The 20,661-nt window shown below is 51.6% G+C and overlaps 2 protein-coding genes across 6 annotated transcripts in view; both read right to left on the bottom strand.

Annotated features, from left to right (window-relative positions):
* Window positions 1-4,938: 4,938 nt before the first annotated feature.
* SMIM12 (small integral membrane protein 12) lies at window positions 4,939-8,908 on the bottom strand. Of its 2 annotated transcripts, none has more exons than XM_067725402.1 (2): window positions 8,742-8,908; window positions 4,939-5,890 (listed from the first exon to the last, which is right to left on the bottom strand). In XM_067725402.1, exon 2 carries the CDS (start codon window positions 5,883-5,885, stop codon window positions 5,607-5,609), a length of 279 nt encoding a protein of 92 aa, XP_067581503.1. In that variant the 5' UTR covers window positions 5,886-5,890; window positions 8,742-8,908; the 3' UTR covers window positions 4,939-5,606. The 2 variants fall into 2 exon arrangements, with proteins under 2 accessions (XP_067581503.1, XP_067581504.1); XM_067725403.1 differs by lacking the exon at window positions 8,742-8,908 and adding an exon at window positions 8,511-8,534.
* Window positions 8,909-9,058: 150 nt separating this feature from the next.
* The window catches only part of DLGAP3 (DLG associated protein 3), a 65,923-nt gene continuing 54,320 nt past the window's right edge, over window positions 9,059-20,661 (bottom strand). For all 4 annotated transcript variants that reach the window (XM_067725401.1, XM_067725398.1, XM_067725400.1 and 1 more), the window contains 4 exons: window positions 16,467-16,951; window positions 15,415-15,506; window positions 15,032-15,175; window positions 9,059-14,329 (listed from right to left, as the gene is read on the bottom strand). In XM_067725401.1, coding sequence (XP_067581502.1) covers window positions 14,111-14,329; window positions 15,032-15,175; window positions 15,415-15,506; window positions 16,467-16,951 — 940 coding nt within the window. In that variant the 3' untranslated portion in view covers window positions 9,059-14,110. The remainder of the gene's footprint in view (window positions 14,330-15,031; window positions 15,176-15,414; window positions 15,507-16,466; window positions 16,952-20,661) is intronic.

The raw sequence follows: 20,661 nt of genomic DNA on the forward strand, positions 1-20,661 counted from the left end.
AGTCCTCAAGGTAGATCAGCAGGTGGTTGAAGCCACAGGTGAGGCTAAAACAGTGCAGCAAGAAAAAAGCCAAGGATGAAACTGGAAGAACACTCACAGGTAGGAGAACAGGAGGAGCCAGTGGCAGAGGAGACAGCTGGAAAAGGAAACACAGGTGGTGGTGATGTCAAGACAGAATTCAGTGAAGAGTGCCGGACACTGCAAAAGATTAATTAGTATGACTGGGAGTGGATACCACATGTGCAATCACAAAAGCTTTTAGCCAAACTGGTTTCACCACTTTAGTGGTAGAAGTGGAGAGCAAGCAGCAAGGGCTAAGAGGAATGCAGGGATGGGGCTGAGGGCAAGCTGGCCTCACAGCTTGTTTTCTTTTTTGAAACCAAGCTTGTTTAAAAAAGAAATCAGGAACTTCCCTGGTGGTCCAGTGGTTGAGACTCCATGCTCCCAATGAAGGAGGCACAGGTTCGATCCCTGGTCAGGGAACTAGATCCCACATGCCGCGCAGCACAGCCAAAGAAGACAAATACATAAGAAATCACCTTGAAGGCTGCATCTGAACCCATACATGCAGAGTGTCAGGCCACACGGTTATGCAAAATTCTCTAGCTGCACTGGGCAGTTCAGGCCCAGAAGCAAACAGAAATGGACAGTGGAGCTGGGGTTGGAAGTGAAGGAACAGGGCCAGTGGAGAGGGGCATAAGAGTACAAGGGACTTTGGACTCTTCTAGACAGAAGAGCTGCCCTTTCTGGGACACCAGTAAAGATGTTTAAAAATCTCAAAAATATTTGGAGGACCCATTTGGAATTTTTAAACAAAAAACCAAAGCCAAGGTTCATCTCTGCATTGTGTAAAAGGGATTTGATAAACAGATAACTAATGTTAACAAATTTAATTTAAAAAGAATAAACTTTTTAAGTACATCAAGGCACCACTGGAACAGGATGCAAAATGATACACACTAATTACTAATTACTCCTCTTTACTGTTCAAGCTGATTCCCCAAAGACTTCTACTTAGCAAATACTTTGAAGAGACTGTTCAGAAAAAGAATAAAGGAGCATTTATGTCTATTCCATTATTCAGACTGGCTGCCATCCTGATTCGATAAAAGGGAGATTTTACTGGGATAGAACAGCACTTGCACATTTTCGAAGCTCTAAGCTGGCTTCTCGCTCTTTTTACACTACAGCAGGAAGGATATCAGTACCCCTATTCTTCCAAGGCCAGAAGAGGTGAAGGGGCATGTCCCAGGCCACCCCAGTCTCTTGCCTCCAAGTCCAAGGCTCTCACCTCCACCCATCCTGACGCATGCTACTCCCCGGTGTTCCCCCAAACCTCGCTCCGCCCGTCTTGTCTCTGACCTTGAGACGGCACCGATGCGGCTACTACTTAGCGACACAGGTTGAAGCCTGCACCCCCGTGGCCAGCCTGGTTCTTGGACAAGGCAGCCTTTCCTGTAAAATACTCCTAAGAAGCCCTCAACCACCAGGCCTGAGAGGGTCCCTGTGAGGGTGGGTCCCTGTGATCACCCTCCCAACCACGGCTGCTCTCCCCTCCGGATCCCTAGCTCAGCAGGATCACAAGGCTACGTGAACTCACTAGGATCACAAGGCTACGTGGAACTGTTTTTCTGCAATAAAACTCCAGCAGCCAACATTTATTGAGCACCTACTTGTTGCCACGGACTCTGCTAAGAACTTTACATATGTTACCTTAACTTTGTAACAACCCAGCAAAAATAGGTACTCTTATCCCTGTTTTACAGATGAGGATAACCGATACCTGAGGCTCAGAAAGGCTACGTGACTTGCTCAAGGTCACTCAGCTAGTGGTTGAGGCAGTACTCATAAGTCTGTCAGACTCGAGAATCCACTTTATTTTCACTGTACCACACCGCCCTGGCTCACCACTCTACAAGTGCCTAGAGACCCACACCAGAGTGGAAAAGGAAAAGTGAGGCAAGGCACGAGCCTTTTCATTTTCACTGCCTGGCTCCCAAGTGACTCTGGGGACGCTAATCCCATGGTGTTTCACTCGGCCGACGGCCTCACCAGCCTGGGGCCCTGGGAAGCTGACAGGAGTCAAAGGGCCCCCTGGCAGGCTTGTCCTGGCAGCTGCCCAGCTGACTTGAGCTAACACAGCAACAGGCACAGGAAAGGCTCGAGAGAGAGTGGAAAAGCACCAGACTCTGGGCCGCTGAGGGCAGAGAAGTGATCCCGGCCATGCTCAGACGGGATAACGCAGCTCTAAAGCCACCACTATCACCAGGCTGGGAAGAGACGGGGCGGGGCCGGGAGGGGTGCGTAAAAGCCCCAAGTACATCTACTTACTAATGTGTTTCAGTGAATCGTGACTGCTGGGCCAACCCAAAAGAGGGTCATGTGCCTCCAAGGTGAATCAGCAAGTGTGGAAGAAAACCAGTCCATGCCCTGGTTGGTCCCAGCAAGCCTGGCCCACCTTTGCCCCATCCACAGAAACCCTGCTGCCTGATGATACCTGAGCAGAGGCAAGAAAGCACGCATGATCTCACAGCCCCGCGGTAGCAGCGGAGCTCAGCCAGCCCGTGGGAAAAGAGCGAGCCAGCTGAGAATACTAACAGACTTGCTGGAGGCAAAAATTCAGCGAGGGCAAGCCCGAGGAAATAAAATTATTTAAAAGGAGCACAAAGTGAGACTAGAAAAAGGGAGCAACTTGGACTTCCAAAGATAGTGCTTCTTCCATCAGGCACTGGGAGGACGTACATCAGTGGTGGCAGGGTTATTCTAAAATATCTGAAAATCCAAAAATGTCTTAGTCTGTGGGAAAACTTTTTTTGTGTTATTTCTGTAGGTTTTCTGTCCTGTTATGTTTTGCTTAGGCTGATATTAAACTACATATGTGCAGGATGCCCAAAAGTGTTTTGAGGGAACCAATCCTGGGATCTAATGTTTGCCACAGTTGTTAGACTGCTTAAAAACAAAGCACACCTCTAAGATTTCATTAGAAGGCAAGGGGCAGCTTGACAGGTGGCATATTGGCAGCCACTGGATCAAATTAACCCTATGGGTATGTTAACATGCTTAGAATTTTTAAAAAAATAAATTTTCAACATTTAAAAATCAGAAGTTTCCATACCACACACCTCCCCCGTCCCCCCCAAAAAATCTGAACTTCTGGCATCTTTTCGAGAGGAAAACAACAATCTGGTATCTCTGGGCAAGCAGCACAAATTGCACGAAGCTGCACAGCCACTGCCCCCTTTAGGCAGGCCTGTGCTTTTCTAGCACCTGGCCTGGCCGCTCATTTAAGCCACCTGACTGACCCCTGTAGGCAAGAGAGTTTGCTACTGGTGGTTTAGCCCAGTGAAGGGATCCCAGGCTTGGTCGTCCTCAGGACTGCCACAGGGGGGCAGCACTGGTCTGCCCATGAGGCCTGGACAGCCTGAGCCTGTAACCAAGCTGAGCTTACTAGCACATCCTTCCAGAACCAGAAACCTCATCCTCACTTCAGCAGCAGACCCTGCTTCCCCACGCTCCCCATCGGATTTATGCCCTGAGAAGCAACAGCAGCTCATCTCAACATTCCCAGCAGGCCTCGGCGACTGAGGGGAAGCCACCGAATCGACTTGCCCCTCCTCCTCTGGCTTCTGGCTACCACTTTCCACGTCCCCCCGCTCCTCCCACCCCACAGCCGGCATCTCTACCTGTTCAGGAATTCTACCTTCACCCACCTGTTAACACCACTGGGCCTCAGATCCGGAGGTAAGAGGCAGGGCAAACACCCTCCTCCTTTTAAGGCAGGTTCATTCTTCATCAAATGCTCATTACTTGTCTTTGCTCACTCAGGTTAAAGGTCAGTTGACTTCATGAGGCAATAGGTTGGCTCTCTGCTCTCACCCCTTCCAACCTCACCGACAACATCTTTAGTGGCAGCATTTAGTATAAGCTCCTACTGCCCTTCAGGAAAGACATTTAGTATTATGCATTGAGGCCCTTAAAACTGTTTGTCCCATTTCATCCAAAATGCCATTTACTCTTAGAGGAAAACACAGGCAGAACACTCTATGACATAAATCACAGCAAGATCCTTTTTGACCCACCTCCTAGAGAAATGGAAATAAAAACAAAAATAAACAAATGGGACCTAATGAAACTTAAAAGCTTTTGCACAGCAAAGGAAACCATAAACAAGACAAAAAGACAACCCTCAGAATGGGAGAAAATATTTGCAAATGAAGCAACTGACAAAGGATTAATCTCCAAAATGCCATTTACTGTTCCTACCATTTAGTCCAAAAATGCAGGAAAATCCTTATATAAAATACTCTTTGCAGTATTTCTCCTAGTGAACGACCAGAAACAACCCAAATGTCCAGCAATAGGGAAACTGTTAAAAACAAACTATGCTGTATTCCCACTTGATGGGCAATTACACAGCTAATGAAAACAATTAGGATTATGAGGACCATGTGATAAGATAGGAAAGTGATTATGATATGAAAACACTATGTACAGTAGTATCTAAAAAAACTAGTCCAAGAATTAGTGAAAGATACCAAAATGTTAATATTTTATCTGTACCAGAGCCCTCAGAATGTGGGTAACCTTTTTTAAACCCCTACCAAATTTAATGTACATATACTATTATAAGGAAAAGTATGTGTGCATGTGTGTGTGAAGTTGGAAAATTTGATAGCAATTGTTAAGCTCCTTGGTCTACTCTTAATGTAGACTTTGAAAGTATATAAGCCTCATGTCATCATGATAAAAAGGCCCTTGGGAACCTGCGCCTCCAGGACTCACCGCCTCCAGGATCCAATGCAGCCACGCTAGTAAAACAAAGCTTCCGGGGCCCCAAAGTCCTTAGTTAAAGGCCAATTTTATCCTACCCGGAGATGCCTGCTTTGCATAGCTCCTAGGAGACCCCAGCACCACCTGGAAGACAGGATTAGATCAAAATGGTTCTCAGACGCCACTTTAATCAAGTTTTGCACTACACAGTGACGGGGTGGGGGGTGAAAGACAATGACTGTTTTCAAGCAAATTCACCTGCCCCAAGGTGAACAGCCTGGGCTCCCAAGAACAGAAAACTGCTTTCCTTCCCAGGGGAATCCCCTTCCTGAGCTGACAGGACAGGATTTCAGGGAGAATGCGCACAAAGGCCAGAGCAAGCTAGCTAAGGGAGCCAGGGAGATTTCTGAACTCTTCCCAGTGCAAACTAGAACTAGGCATGTAGGTACCCCTCCTAAAGGCATCACCCCAATCCCAGCCACTCCCACCTGAGGCCAAACTGCCTCCCCACAGGGACTGACAGCCAATGTTCACTTCATCACTCTCCTCCCTGTGGTGCACCTAGCAACGCAGAAGCCTGAGCAGCTGTGGTCACCATCCAGCAGAGGCAGCCTTCAGGCCAGAACCCTCACGGGCCTTCCTCTTCACTGGCCCCTCAGCTACTAGTGTGTCTGCCTGGCCATAGCAGAGCAGCCAGTATGTGTGTGGCTGTGTGGGGCGGGAGGGGCCAGAAGAAGCAATAAAGTAAATCAGATGTGGGTTCTGGTTGCTGGGTCGACATGGTGGCAGGACCAGTCCTGGCCCCCAGAAGGACCCATAGGGCCCTGTGTCCTCCATTAATTCTTCTCCGGGCGGTTTCTGTTCAGGACAGCTTTAGGGGCAAATTCCAGCTTGTCCTTAAGGCTCACGACCTGGGTGTGGTCCTTGCCTAGCAGCTCATCCAGCTTGCGGTCCTCCCGGCGCTCCGAGATGCTCTTCTCCTCCTCCACAGGCTGGAGATCCTTCCCCCGGATGAACCATTCCAGGTGGTAGCCCACAGCCCCAACCACGAAGGCCACGGGAAAGGTGACATAGGGAGCATAGGTGCGCACCACGGTCCAAAGCACAGGCCACATGACATCTGCAGAAGAGTAGGAGGCCGCATTAGGGAGAAGCAGCACCCCTTCCCACCAAACACGGACAACCCACCAGGGCTCTCCACTCACCAGGCAGCCTGGCACAATTTACTGAGCATCCACCCCATGCAGAGCAATGCAAGAGGGCACCCTGCTTTATGCAACAGTTGGGTCTCCGAAACAATCCAGGAAATTTCAGAAGAGTCAATTGTTAGGGAAGGGGGAAAGAATCTCATTTACGTACTACACTCTTTGACAATTATGCAACCACGTATGGCAGCGTTCCCCACGAGAGGACCTCTGAGCCTTACCTAATAAAGCTTCAATCCTACTGTTGACCCCAGGCCCTCCCTGCACAACTTGCCAACATTCTAAGAGCGGGTAAGAGCCTTTCTCTGCTCTACAATATTCCTCCATCAGCAGAGCCAGCCATCCTTTCCCCACCACGCTCACCGCTGTGAGTCTCCTGTCTCCAGGTTAATGAGAAGTAGTTCCTCTGCCCCACATAAAGAATAAGCAACGTATTTAGGCAGCCAAAACCCCAAACCATTACCCAACCACTCTGGATTTTAGATAAAGATAATGGTTTTTTCCTATTCTGAACCTGACTTTTCTAACAAGACAAACCTCTTCCTTACAAATCTGCTTGCCAAACCCCTTTCAAAATACACTCTCTTCAACCAAAGCCATATCCTCGTATTTGCATAAACTCCTAAAAATATCACCAGCCCATTATACATACTCTGGACACACTAGAACTTGAAAATTCTATGTTAAAAAACTACTGTACAAGAAGTGGAAAAACAAAGAAGTGGAATGACCCCAGGGCTTCCAGAAATTAAGTAAGGCAACACCAGGATAATGTAAAAACGCAAAAATTGGGTCACTCTCAGCCATTTAGTCTCAAATGATTATTATCATTATTAACAATTATCAAAGACTATTCACAACTATCATAATAGTGATAGCTCCATTTATTGAGCACTTATTACATGCCAGACCTTGGGCTAAGCTCTTTATATATACTCTCTCCTTTAATCCGCAGGTCCACTCTCTTGATGTAGCTGGCATGACCAGAGGGTTAAGTAACGTGCCCAGAAGTCTCAACTGAAAGATCATTCCTTTTGTGCACCTGCAGGTATTTCTCCAATCTAGCTATTTCTGGTCTGAACCTCACCAAAGTTAAGATGACTCTCTCCCCCTCCCTTTGGTTCCAATTCTCTCTGGAAGAACCCCAGCATTTTGTGGACCCAAGACTATAATGGACCATCACCAAGGAAAAAACTGCAGCAGCTCCAAGACTGCCCTCTGAGTCCCTGTCTTAGCACCAGGCACTATGCTGGACAATTAACACACTAGTCATCATCTGATCTTCACAACACCTCTATGAGGTAGGAATTATTAGCCCAGATTTTTGTTGAAGGCCACAAAGGCTCAGGGACATAAGCTTAACTTGCCCAAGATCACCAGAAGTGAGAGAGACATTGACTGGAACCCAGGCCTCTCCAACTTCAACACCTATGCTCCTTCTACTGGAAAGAACACACTGCAAATAGGTGTATGGTTTCTGTCCAAATCCTGGACTTGAGAAGAACTTACTGCAATTTTTTCCCATCAGCTTGGCATTTCACTACCTAGAAGAGCTTCCCTTTTTGCAAACTCTAAGATTACACTCAGAGATTTGTGACATTACAAGATTTAGGAGTTGTTAAAAGAGGCACCCTTGAAGAATCTCAAACCTAATATTTCATTTTCTTTCCTACCTGTAAGCAAGTTCTCTATAAGTAAACACTTTTCCTAAACAGCAACTCTCCACTCAGATTTCCAATCTGTCTTCAAATATATGAAGCATGAGTCCACAACTAATATTGCTTCTCACATGCAGCCCGAGGTCTCCCTCTGTGGTCGGGTTCACATTCTAATCATTCCCAAATAACGTAATCCTTTCATTTATTCAACATTTATAACCACTTTCTCTGTGTCACACATTGGGCTGGCCTACCCCATTTGTCTGCATTTCTCAAAGCACTTAACCCTCCAAGAGGGAAAGGCCCATGTTTGTGCGTCCCCACTGTGCCCTATTCATCCCCCACCCCTCCCACCACGCCCGGCATTAAGTGCTTAAAAAGTCTGGTGAATGAATGAGAGCCCAAGCAACTCATTTGTGTAAAACCACCGCAGTCATCTAACCACCCGCCCTCGAAAGGCGGCAGGAACACAGCAGGTGCCTTTGCTGATTACAAGAAGCTAGATACTCTAACAAGTCATCTCCAGGGTGTCAAAACGAAACAGGCAAAAGTGGCAAATATTTCCAGCCCCGCAATGAAGGAGCCTGAGCGTCCGGTGAAGGTCAAACGGTAAAGGTTGCCGGGAAACCTGCCCTTGTGCCGGGGACCTCGGAGGCCCTAGGAGACGCGAAGCCGCAGTCCGAGATTTGAGAACTGCTAACAAGGGCAGAGGAGACCTGACTGGGTGGAAGAATTAATTCTGACCGGTACTGAGCCCGGTCCGGGTATGAGAGCGCAAGGAGGTCAGGTCCAAGGGTCTGCCCTTCTCCCTCCTCTAGATTCCCGGTCCCCTGCCCCTATCCCACCACGCTCACGGCCTCGGCTGGTCTGTCCTCACCCACGTGCCTAAGGCCGAGAAGCCCGGGCTGCAGAATGTCTGCAGGGCGCTCAGACTGCCACGCCGAGCCCGGGGAAGAGAGGGAGCAGTCTAGCCTGGCCAGGGCCGCAGCGGACGCTCGCCATCTCCCTTCCCCTAACTCAGAGGTCAAGGCCACCAGCCGTCGCCACAGCTACGGGCGGCCCAGCAGCCGCTCGGGGGTAGGAACTGCCTGCCGGGACGAGTGCTCACCCGCGCCGCAGCTCACACCCCGCCGTCCGGCCCCAGCCCTCCGCCCGCGATCCGCCCGCGATCCGCCCGCGCTGGGGGAGCTCCGAAGCCGCCACTCCCAGCGGCCCGCGAGACCTCGCCCCGGACCCCGCCCACCGGCGCCGGCTCCCTCGGAGCGCAGGGATTGGCTGAGCTCCAGAGCCAAAGGCCTGAGGAAGCTAGGGCTCCGCAACGGGCCGCGCTGCGCAGAGGGACACAGCGCCCCCTCCCGGACAGGAGGTTTCCCAGTGACATCACCACGGGCTTTCGCGTGGAGAAAGTAGAAGGTCACGCATTCATGTATTCAACTGATGTTTATTAGGCTTCTTCTAAGACCTTGGTCTGGGCACAGAAAAATAAAAAACATGATCCTTGACCTCAAGAAGGTCTCAGCAGAGTAAAATCTAGAACTCTTAAGAACTCTTCTGGTCTGGGCTAGCTTTCTAGCAGCGTGACCTTGGGAACATTGTCAATCTGCCTGAGCCTCCTTTCCTTCTTATGCATAGAGGTAATAACACCTATTTCACAGGATGTTGTGAGAGTTGATGAAACAATGTATGCAAAGTGCTGTGCTGGCACATAACAAGCAGGGAAATAAATGGTACTATTGTTAGTGTACAAATAATTAAAATATAGTAAAACCTGTCTTACTTGACCCTTAGGTGCAAGTATTCACTGCCTCCTCTGTGTCCCCACTGCGCCCTGTACAGATGTCTACTTTAACACATATAGAAAAAAAAACACCAAAGCTTAAGCTCCATAACACCCCCACCTAGCCCTGTCTTTCCACCTTCATTCCACTAGTCTCAGGCAGGCGTACTTATTTACCTTTGGTAACACATACTAAACCCCTCTTATTCCCCTCCCCCACGCAAACCAAACTGTTTCACACCTCTGTGCCTTTACTTATGCTTTTTCATCTACCTGGAGTGCCCTTCCCACCTTTCTTTACCAAAGTAGCTCTGTCTTGTTTTTCAAGCTCAAGGGACACCTTGGTAGGAAGCCTCCTAGATTGCATTATCAGGGTAGATTCCCTTCCTTTATGATCTCAAAGATCTCAATGCTAAGCTCTGACAATGGAGGTGGAGAAAAAGGAACAGATAAAGAATAAAGAAATGTGTACGAAACCATTATTAGCAGAACGTGTTCACTGAGGGAGGACAAGGGAACAGAATTGCCCAGAATAACTAGCATTCAGTCAGCCAATTAACATGTGCTAGGCATTGGGGATGCAAAGATGACTGGGACCGTGTTTTCCCCCAAGAGTTGTCTGACTAACAGGGAAGCAGAGGGGTCTACAAAATGTCGAGAGAGTGTGAGAAATGTGATGACGGGAGCATGCACAAGTAGCACAGAGAAGGAGCCCCAGGAAGAATCAGGGGAGGCTCCCCAGAGGAACCTGCCCTTGAGCTAAGTCTCAAGTAGTGGCTAGCAGTTCTGTCAGGCAGAACTGAGTGGGGCTGCAGGGCACAGATTTAGGAATCAGAGAGTTGTGGGTTCAAATCCTAACCCTGCTGCCTGCTAATCTCAGAAAAGCTGTTTACACTCATTGTTTTAAAAAAGACAGTAATAGTACCCACCCCCCTTTGGTTGTTCTGTACTAAATCACCTAATGTGTATAAAATGCTTAGCATTTACAGTATATGGCACCTTCTAAGTGCTTGGTAATTGATCACCAGCATGTTTAGTATTCCTCAAATTTACTCCTCCTTCTGTAATGTCCTATGTCCATTTATGGCATTACTTACTCACCAAGCCAAAAACCTGAGTGACACCTTCAAGGCCTCTTCATCTCTGCATTATTCCCCAGATCCAGTTTATAGCACCTATGCCTCCTGAATGTCTCTCAAATTCATCATCATCTCTTACCTGGACCACCTTGGCAACTCCCTTCAATGGTCTCTCTGCCTTCCATTGCCTCCTCCAGTCCATTTCTATTCTGTTGGCCAAAGAGTCTTTCAAACACTTAAATAAAACCATGGACTCTCCAACTTAAACCCATGGCTCCCTTCCAGCCACATCTCCTTTATTTCCCCTCTACCCGTTCTAGCCTGTCACCTCTCTCCAGTCTCTGCTCTTCCCATTATCCCACACACACATAGCATTCCATGCCTTTGCCTAAGCTGGTCGGTCCTTTTGCCTGAAATGAATGTCTTCCCTCCTCATCCCTGACTACAAAACTCTAATTCATCCTGCAAGACCCAGTTCAAAAGGCTCCTCTTGCAGAAAGGTTTCCTAGACTCGCCGGCTGCTAGAGGCTCCCTCCTCTGGTCTCTTCAGCCCCTCTGGGAGAGCAGGCCTCCCTTTGTACCATAACTTTGTGTTTATGCGCCTTGCTATGGCCAGATGGGAGCAACTCAGGCACAGGGACTGGATCTAATCCTTCACATGTCCATGGAGCCCAGCACAACTACCTAGGCCACAATACCCTAAGGAGACTCCCCACATGCCCCCTACATTAGCCCCACAAGGGGAGATTTTAGACATCACATCTGTAGCAGGATGCCCACACAGTCTTGGATGCTACCCGGCTCTCCGTGTCCATTCCCATATACCTCATGGTCCCGGCAAGCCTGGCCCAGTTTCTGGGAAAACACAGAGACCCATAAAAATCTATATAATGTAGAGGTTAAACTTGGACTCAGCTACTTCCTGGCTTCGTGGTTTGGGCTAAGCTGTTGAACCTCTCCAAGTCTCGGTTTTCTCATCTGTAAAATGGGGGTGATAACAATACCTGCTTCATAGGATTGCTCTGAGTATTGTCTAGTTCAAACCTCTCCCAGCTCCCCATTTTCGAGAAAACTGAACCTCAGGATGATAGTCACTCAGCCAGTGCCCCACTTGGCAAATCTGGGGGAAATAGACATATGAACATTTCTAGTTGAAACTCTGAGTCATCCAATTTCAGTATTCCCAAACCTGGCTGCCATCAAAATGATGCAGTGGTTAAGAATCTGCCTGCCAATGCAGGGGACACGGGTTCGAGCCCTGGTCCGGGAAGATCCCACATGCCGTGGAGCAACTAAGCCCATGTGCCACAACTACTAAGCCTGCGCTCTAGAGCCCGCGAGCCACAACTACTAAGCCCATGTGCCTAGAGCCCGTGCTCTGCAACAAGAGAAGCCACCGCAATGAGAAGCCTGTGCACCACAGGGAAGAGTAGCCCCCTCTCACCGCAACTAGAGAAAGCCCGCACGCAGCAACGAAAACCCAACGCAGCCAAAATAAATAAATAAGCCCAAAAAACTCATCTGAGAGCAAAGACTCTTCACTAAGTCTTGCACAGGGCCCAGGAATCTGTTTGGGATCAGCTCCAGGCTGATTCACTTTTGGGAATTCGGGTCGCACGGGAGCCCTTTTCACCTCCCAGTGGCCTCAAATGAGTGTGTGTGGGAATATGACCTCTTGCTTTTCAGGTGGTCTTCCAGACCAGCCTGTAAAATATGTTCATGCCACTCTCTTGTTCAAAACCCTTCTGTGGCTCCCCGTGGCGCTCAGGACCCAGGCCGACCTTCCTCAAATTGACCCAAAAGCCCAGCATGATCAAGCCTCTGCACTCCCAATACCTCTTTCTCCTCCAAGCCTCTGCACAGCTGTTCTCTGATCTTGAACATTCTTCCCAGCCCTCGCCCTCCTTCAGTGGCTAATACCTAGTCATCTTTCCAGCACTCACCCTTATAATGTAACTGCTTACTTACTTGTCTTTCCCATATGGCTGTTAGCACCATAAGAGCAGAAACTAACTTGTTCAGAGCTATATTCAGGTGCTGGACAGGGCCAACAGTGGTTCTTGATAAATATTTGCTGAATACATGAATGAGAAGAACTGGCTAGTCCAGTGTGGCCCAGAAGAGCAGCCAACCCTTTTGGAAGGTTCTTCGTCCTGCCTCAGAGTCCACATCAACGCAAAGACTAGAGAGAGGGCTTTGTAGGTAGGAGCTGCCATTCAACTCCTTCTGGGCTCAAAAGGCTTTAGAGCTAAACGCTCAGGATTTACATTAGACAGACTTGGGTCCACCACTCTTAGGCCTGCCTGTGACTTTGGCCAGGGCCCTTGACCTCTCCTGGGCTTCAGCTTTCTCATCTGTTGTAAGGATGAGCTACGTTCGTGTAAAGCACTCTCATCTTGCCTGACTCTCAGCAAGCATCCAATAAACATTAGCCATCACTACTAGGTTTGGGATGCCACTGAGCTTCCCAGGAAAGTTCTGTTCTCTCTTTTGTTCCCCATCAATGTATACCCATGCACAGGAGGCATCAGAAAACATGACAGCACAGAATTGAACAGTTTTCTGGAGCGGAAAGAACAGTGGCCCCTTAGGGAAAAGGAAACCAATATTTGCCCATATCGAAGAACAGCAGCCCTCCTGTTTATGGAGCACACGCTGTGTGTCAGGCATTGGGCTCTGGGCTTCCCTCTCTGGGGGAACCCTGGGGAACTGGAAGGCAGAAAGGGAACCGGACTAAACTAGGAGGAATTGGAAGACAGGCGTCTTCACCCCACCCGGGCCCCTTCAACCCACCCGGGCCCCTCCAGGAGGGCTCAGGTCCTCTGTCGCCACCCGGCGGGGCCGAATCCCCGTTCCCCCAGCTGGCCCAGACAACCCCGCTCTCCCCAGACCAAAAGCCTGGGCTCCGGCCTCTCCTCCCTCCACACCCTGTCCCAGGCTCGGGCAGAGGTGGCTTCTTCTGGAGAGAGCAGCTGGCTCGAGTGCAGTTCTGCCGTTTTATTTTTCCTGGGATACTCAAGGGGATGTGGGAACAGCCACAGGTGTGGTGAGGGGAAGCCCCCATCTCCCCTCCCCAGCAGCTGGGAAAGGGGAGAGGCCCAGGCGCCCTGGTCCTGGGTTGGTCCAGCCACTGTGGTCCCTGGGCCCGGTGGGCTGAGGGCTGAGGGTAGAGCCCCTGGGAGGGTGGGGCGGGCTCCTAGGCGGGGTTCGGGAGTCTTCATAAAAAGCCACGAAGCTTGATTCCCCACGAAGCCCAGCCCCGCGGGGTGGGGGGGACGCAGAGCCCAGATGGGGGACCCGGCCCGGCCTGGCCCGTGGGGTAATGGCAGAGATGGTGCCCGTGGGGAGGAGGTGGGGACGAAGCGTCGGACCTGGAAGGTGGGGGGTCCCGGTGGGAGCGCAGGGCGGAGAGGCACGGCCCCCAGCCCAGCCCGGGCGCCTTCGCGTGGGGTCGGGAAGGTAAAAAACCCACGAGACCGTGACGGGCAGGAGGGGCCGGGGCGTGCGGTGCCGGCGGGGCGGGCGCACGGGGCAGCCCGCGTTCACAGTGACCTCGACGCTGGGTGTACAGTACGGGTAGAAAACCGCGGGCCCGGGCCCGGGCTGGGCGAGCCGGGCCGGTCACAGCCTGGTCTGGGCCTCGGGGATGTAGATCTCGATGCTGTCGGCGCTCTCGGTGGCCGAGCTGTGGCGGAAGGAGGCGGCGCGCTTGGCCGCCAGGAGCCGCTTGCGAGCTTCCTGCCGCTGCCGGTCCACCGAGTCCAGGGAGCGCTCCTTCACCGGCACGCCCCGGCCCCGCAAGGGCTTCTTTGGTATCGGCGGAGGGACCTTCTTCTCCTCCTGCCGGCAGAGGGGGCGGCACTTAGTTTGGGGGCGGGTCCCACCCGACTTCCCAACCGGCGCCCCCGCGGCCCGGAACGGTTAACAGCGCGCGCCTCTGACTCGTGAGAGCGGTTCTTGAGAGCGTGTGACGGCCCCCGAAGCCCCAGGGGTGCTTGTTCTGCCAAGGTGAAACCCACATTTTTCATTTTTTAAAGAGATGGACTCGAGCGCCCCCTGGTGGAGCCGTTTTCCACAACTCGCATCAGAGCGTTCGCTCCCTCCTGGTCCAGAGGAGTGCAGTTCCCCCCGACGCAGGCAAGGCAATGAGGGCTCACGTTCCAGGCTGCTGGGACCCATCACTGACAAGGTCTAGTGAGATGAGGGCTGAGGGGACCTTGAAGGTCCCCTCTGTGCCGAGGTCCAAGCTGAGGGCAGTCTGCCCTTCTGGAAGCTCTAGTTTGGCTCCCTCAAACGACAGCTGGTCCGAGGTGGCTGCAGCCACCAAAGGGTTCTTGCAGCTCAGGCAGTGATGAGCAGTGGGACCAAGCAGAGGGCAGTGACCAACAGCAGGGTCGAAGAGGGTCACCATCACCTGTCCAGGACTAGCTTTGCTGCCCAGGGTCGCTTCTCCTGCCTTCCTCCCCCCGCCCCCACCCACACTCTCTGGGGAAGGGCATTTTCCAGGGTCTGGACTCTTGGTTTGAAGGGACCTCCCCCCACCTTAGGCTCCAGGAGTTTCCAGCTGTTGGCCTTGAGTTGCTGTAGCTCCAGGAACTTGAGGGTAACATCCTCGATAGAGAGCTGCAAGAGGTCCCAGAAACCCGCCAGGTCCTGGAAGGTGGGCACGGGGAACGCAGTGGGGTCCTGCAGTGGAGGGAGACAGAGGGGAAGCAGTTAGTCGGCAGGGTCTGAGCCCCAGCTTGGACCAGAGAAAGCCCAACCCACCCTCATTGTCAGGAAGCTCAACCTGGGAGAGTGGGGAGGGGACTGGGAGGTAGGGAGACAAGACAAGACAAACACCTGGTCTCACTTCCAGGCGTACACACACTCCAGTCCCCTACCAGGTACACACACCTGATAGGCTCCGTGCCATGGGCACTCACCATGCTTTGCTGACACAGCCGGAAGAACTGCTGAACCTTCTGGGACAGGAGAAGTTGTGTGCTGCCCACGGCACTGCGGATCTTCTCCAGGACTGGAGAGCAAAAGGAGATGCGGGGAGAGGAAAGATGCCTCTCCTTACCCAGCCTCCAGGAAGTCTGCCCTGAATGACTGACCCCTCTGTTATCTGGCACCGTCTGTCTATCCGTCTGTCTCCTCCGGCCCCCTCCCCATCCCATCCTCAAGGTCATAACAAGCAGCTCCTATCCCACTTCACCAAGAAGACTGTCTCCTCAGACACTGAGGTTTCTTCTTTCACACGATCTACACATCTTGACTGCTTATCCTCCTGTGTCCGCTTCCCTCCCATGTCAGAGAACAGATGGAAAGCGGTGCCAGCCTAGCCCAACAGCCTTAGCCAGGCACTAGCTCCGTGGCCACTCACTGGCAGAACTTTGTCACTCCTCAGTATATGACTCCTTGGCTCACTGAGAATTACCAAATAATGTCAGGTGCATGACTCTTGTCTGCTAGTCACTATCCCATCAAATTGGGGATTCTGCGGTTAAGACTGTGTCTCCCCTCAGACTGGACTTGCAGGGAAGGGCATGTCCTCCCTCGTGCAGGGCCCTGTCTCCCTGGCTGAATCTCCTTCTCCTAGGCCTCAGACATGAGCTGACACTGTGCACTGCCTCCCCCTCTGCCTGAAGTCCTGGTCTCACACCTGGATCAGACCTGGATTCCCACACCAGCCCCGATGGGAATAGGGTCCCCTCAATCCCCATGGACTTGGGCTGGCAGCCATCTCCTAGAAGGCCCAGCCCTTTCACCCGGTCACTTTCCCAGTCCTAGCTCCGACCTCTGAAGCTGCTCCCTGCTTCCTTCCGAGAGCTCCCAACATGCCCTACTGCCAATGGGAGCCACCAAGGTCTGGGGCCATACGAGCAAACTGTGAGAAAGGCACAGTCAGGCCCAGCCAAAGGCCTCTCCTATCACATCGTGGTAGTGGCCGCCGCCGCCACGATGCCTCCGTGCCCGGGGTCCCCTCACTCACTCTCCTCCGGCAGTTCATAGTCCTCCGCCTCGCGCTCCATCTGCTGGCACCAGTGCTCCAGCTTCTCCACCTCCGCCCTCAGCATCTTGATGAACCACTCGCCATCCCGTGGGCTGGGGGACGTGCGGCCTGAGTCGGGGAGGCTACGTGAGCCGCGCTCCATCCAGGAGTCACGGCGCCCGGACCCGGGGCCGGGGGTAGGGGCAGGGGCGGGGCCGGGCGACCCATCAGTGGCCGGCGGCTCATACGGCAGTGGGTAGCCCTCGCGGTAGGCCCACTGGCCCTGCGTGTGGACCGTGCGGAAGACTGAGTAGGTGGGGGCCCGGGGCCCGGGCTGGGGCTCAGAGGCGTGCCTCTGGAAGGAGCGTCCGAACTGCAGGGCCTTGTCTTCTGTGGCCACGGTGGCCAGGCCGGCCAGGCCCTCCAGCTCCAGGTCGGCCTGCACGCCGGCTGTCACACTGTTGGAGCGCTTGAACCTCGCCCGCCTGGTGAGAGAGCTGGCGGTTATCTCTGCCCCTGCCCAGTCTCATGCCAGCCCTCACCCGCACCCCAGGCCAAAAGGAAACCTACAAAGTGATGGACATTAATTCACAACCTTTAAATGTATCAGTCCTTGCCATGGGTCGGTACATAACATACCTACCTGTTGCACCGGTTCTGGACAGGGGTGATATTCAAAATATTTAACCACCTGTACTTCATGGGCAGAACAGATGCTGGCAGACACCAATCAGACGGACAAAGCCAAAGTGCTAGGGCATCACCCCGCAGAAGCTGGATTGTGGGCCAAAAGGGCCTGGGGAGGGTCCAGGGTGGTGGCTCTTTACCAATGAACACAGCATTATTTCAGCATTTTAACAAACAACGTGTCTTCGCTAGTTCATACCAGCTGTACGGGTATATCCTCAGTCCTATGGAGAGATGAATAAACTATAGCACAGAGAGGCCCACAGTCAGCCAGCTGGAAAACAGGGGAGCCAAGATCTGGACCCAGGGCTGCCACGCTCCACAGCCCAAGAACTTCCCACCACACCAGCTGCTAGAACATCAGGAAGAACTGCCTTAGAGCAGCTGGAGAGAAGGGGTGGGCTGCAGCTGGGAGGACTTCTCCTCTAGGGACCCCATGGCTCAGCACGGAGCCTGGCCAGACACAGTCAGCGGGTGCCAGTGGAGCTGAATTAAGTTGTTGGCAGGAATGACACAGGGCCTGGAAATTTCTTGTCTTTGAGTTAATAATATGCAAATCTTATGCAAAACAGAACGTCAGTTGACCTTGTTCTCCCCCTCCCCACTGAGTTCAATCAGAGTGAGGGCTCTTTTCTATGAAGAAGTAAGTGCTCCCTGAGGCGCATGAGGTTGGGGTCAGATAATAGATAATACTTAAAGAAGAGAGAGTCAGGAGATGTGAGGGTGGCAGGGAGAGGTGAACAGACGTTTGAGATCTGGAAATTCAAGGACCATGAAAGAAAAGCCCATGTGTCCTAAGCTACCTCCACCCTCATATGGTCAGAAGAGAGAGGGTTTTGGGGGGCCAGATTTAGGGGCTCCTCCTGCTTCCCAGAAGACTCCCCCACCCCCCACAACTTTAGCCTTCCTCATGCTGCCTGGGCCTTCTCTCCCTGCCTGCCTGCTTCCCTCCAGCTGGCGGGCTGCCTGCTGGGAGCCTGTTGCCATAGAAACCAGACCCAGAAGGATGCTGCAGGACCCAGGAAAGAGAGATGCACTCATGTGCAGTCCCCAGCCAGCCCTATGTCCCAACCCCCACCCAGAGAAAGGGAAAGCAGGAACATATCCGCATTGCCTCCCATGTGGTCTTCACCTTGGCACCTGCCCTGGTCGGGGCTTGCATCTCTCTTTCCTTGACTATTGGATCAACCTCCTTTCGGACACTGCTGCCTCCACTCAGAATAGCACAGAAGAAGAGCAGTGGATTGCGAGGCAGACCGGAGTTCTAACGCTGGCCTTGTTGCTATGTGCCTTTGGGAGGTCACTCACCCTCCACCTGGGCCTCCACCTGGGCCTCCACCTGGGCCATCTAGTACGTATATATGTATGTGTGTATATAAAATACACTATATGATATATATGAATATGTATTATATATAAACACACACACACACATATGCTATAAAATGACAGGAATGAACCAGTGCCAATGCCAAGGTACCTCCTCTCTCTAAAATTATACTTTGCAGGTGGGGGATGAGTGAAATAGGTGAGGGGGATTAAGAAGGACAAATTTCCAGCTACAAAATAAATAAGTCACAGGGATGAAATGTACAGCATGAGTAATACAGTCAGGAATATCGTAGCAACTTTACACGGTGACAGATGGCAACTAGACTTACCGTGGTGGTCACTGAATGACGTACAGAAATATTGAATTTGTGCACCTGACACTACACAGTGTTGTAGGTCAATTACACTTCAATAAGAAATAATAATAAAATAATTTTTTGAATAAGATAAAATGAAATTATACCTTTTAAAAATTATACCTTGTAAAATTCTACCTATGCATATTTTAAGATCTGGGGCCCAACATTCTCTCACCAATCCACCCAGCACTGGAGTAGTCTTTCTAAAGCTGACCTCTGCCCAACCCATTCCCCTGCGCAAAACCCTTCCATTGCTCCCCATTGCCAACAAGATAAAGCCCAGGCTTCCTGTGCTAGCATTTACTCTGGATGCAGTCCTCTCTGGCCTCATCTCCCTTGAACCCTCCTTGCTCCCCAAGTAGATTATACTGGCCCTGACTTCAGCCTCTGCACGTGCTATTCCCCTGCCTGAAATGGCCTTCCTCCCCCTCACTGCCTGTTGGTTCCCTGCTCAAGCCCCCTCCTCTTCTGTGAGCCCCCTGACTGCCCCGAGGCCATCCTCGTACCATCCCTCCCTCAGCCGTCTTCTTGCATTTGGAGGCAGTCCCACGGTTTGGTTACCTTGCTCTGTTTCTGGTGAGAGTTTTGTACGTCTAACTGAACTGTCAGGGTGCCCTTTGGCTCCCTTTAAATATTTTTGTGCTTTGAGCTCGTTAGCCTCTGGCTCCTTCGGCGCTCCAGCAATTGCAAACCACACAGGTAAAGGTGGGGCTTGCCCCAATAAATACATTAGTGAAGATCTGCCTTCCCTATTTGCTTTTCTGTTACCCCCATGAAACATGGAGCTGTCCTTTGTCATCACTGGGTCTGTGCCTTTCACTGTCCTCTGAGGGGTCCTGAGAAGATCACACTGTATCTTTTTTTTTTGGCTGCGTTGGGTCTTCGTTGCTGCACGTGGGCTTTCTCTAGTTGCAGCGAGCAGGGGCTACTCTTCGTTGCAGTGCGCGGGCTTCTCATTGCAGTGGCTTCTCTTGTTGCGGAGCACGGGCTCTAGGTGCACAGGCTTCAGTAGTTGTGGCATGTGGGCTCAGTAGTTGTGGCTCATGGGCTCTAGAGCACAGGCTCAGTAGTTGTGGCGCACAGGCTTAGTTGCTCCGTGGCATGTGGGATCTTCCCGGACCAGGGCTCGAACCTGTGTCCCCTGCATTGGCAGGCAGATTCTTAACCACTGCACCACCAGGGAAGCCCCACACTGTGTCTTGATGGAAGTAGGCCACGCAGTCTGGAACAGAAGCATGAATGCCCCAGGCTTCATGGTTCTCAAGTCAGTACCTCAAGTAGCTCTCTCACTGTGTCTACTTGAAGGAACACCAAAGAAATTGAGGAGCTTATGGGATTACTGGAAACACAATCTTCACCAACACTTCCAGCCAGGAGCCAGAGATCTGCACAGCACAAGCAGGAATGGTCATCTTTGTGCAAGTGGCATTTAAAACCAGCAGTGTGAGACAAGATCACCCAAGAAAAGAGAAATGGAACAAAGATGCAAAGCCCTGGGGAACACAGACATTTCAGGGGCCAGTGGAGACGGCAGAGCCCCAGGCATGTCTAAGCCAGAGAGGAAGAGGAGGAAAATCAAGAGAAAGTCACCTAAAGGCAGACAGGGGACCACAAAAGGATGAAATCCTCAAAAAAGGGTCTCAAGCAGGAATGAGCAGCCAACTGGAAAATGCAGCCAGTTGAGAATGAAAGGTGTCCATTGACTTGGCAATATGGAAGCCACTGGTGATCAGGGCAAGAGTCAGTTTGGTGGAGTATGGGGGCAGACGCAGATGGGAGGGGGTTGTCACGAGGTGGAGAAAACTAGGCAAGACAAC

Source organism: Pseudorca crassidens, chromosome 2, assembly GCF_039906515.1.
Source record: "Pseudorca crassidens isolate mPseCra1 chromosome 2, mPseCra1.hap1, whole genome shotgun sequence".
Classification (NCBI taxonomy): domain Eukaryota; kingdom Metazoa; phylum Chordata; class Mammalia; order Artiodactyla; family Delphinidae; genus Pseudorca; species Pseudorca crassidens.

Bases quoted from the DNA above. Each gene is read 5' to 3' on its own strand.
- SMIM12 (XM_067725402.1), bottom strand. From the start codon at position 5,885: ATGTGGCCTGTGCTTTGGACCGTGGTGCGCACCTATGCTCCCTATGTC.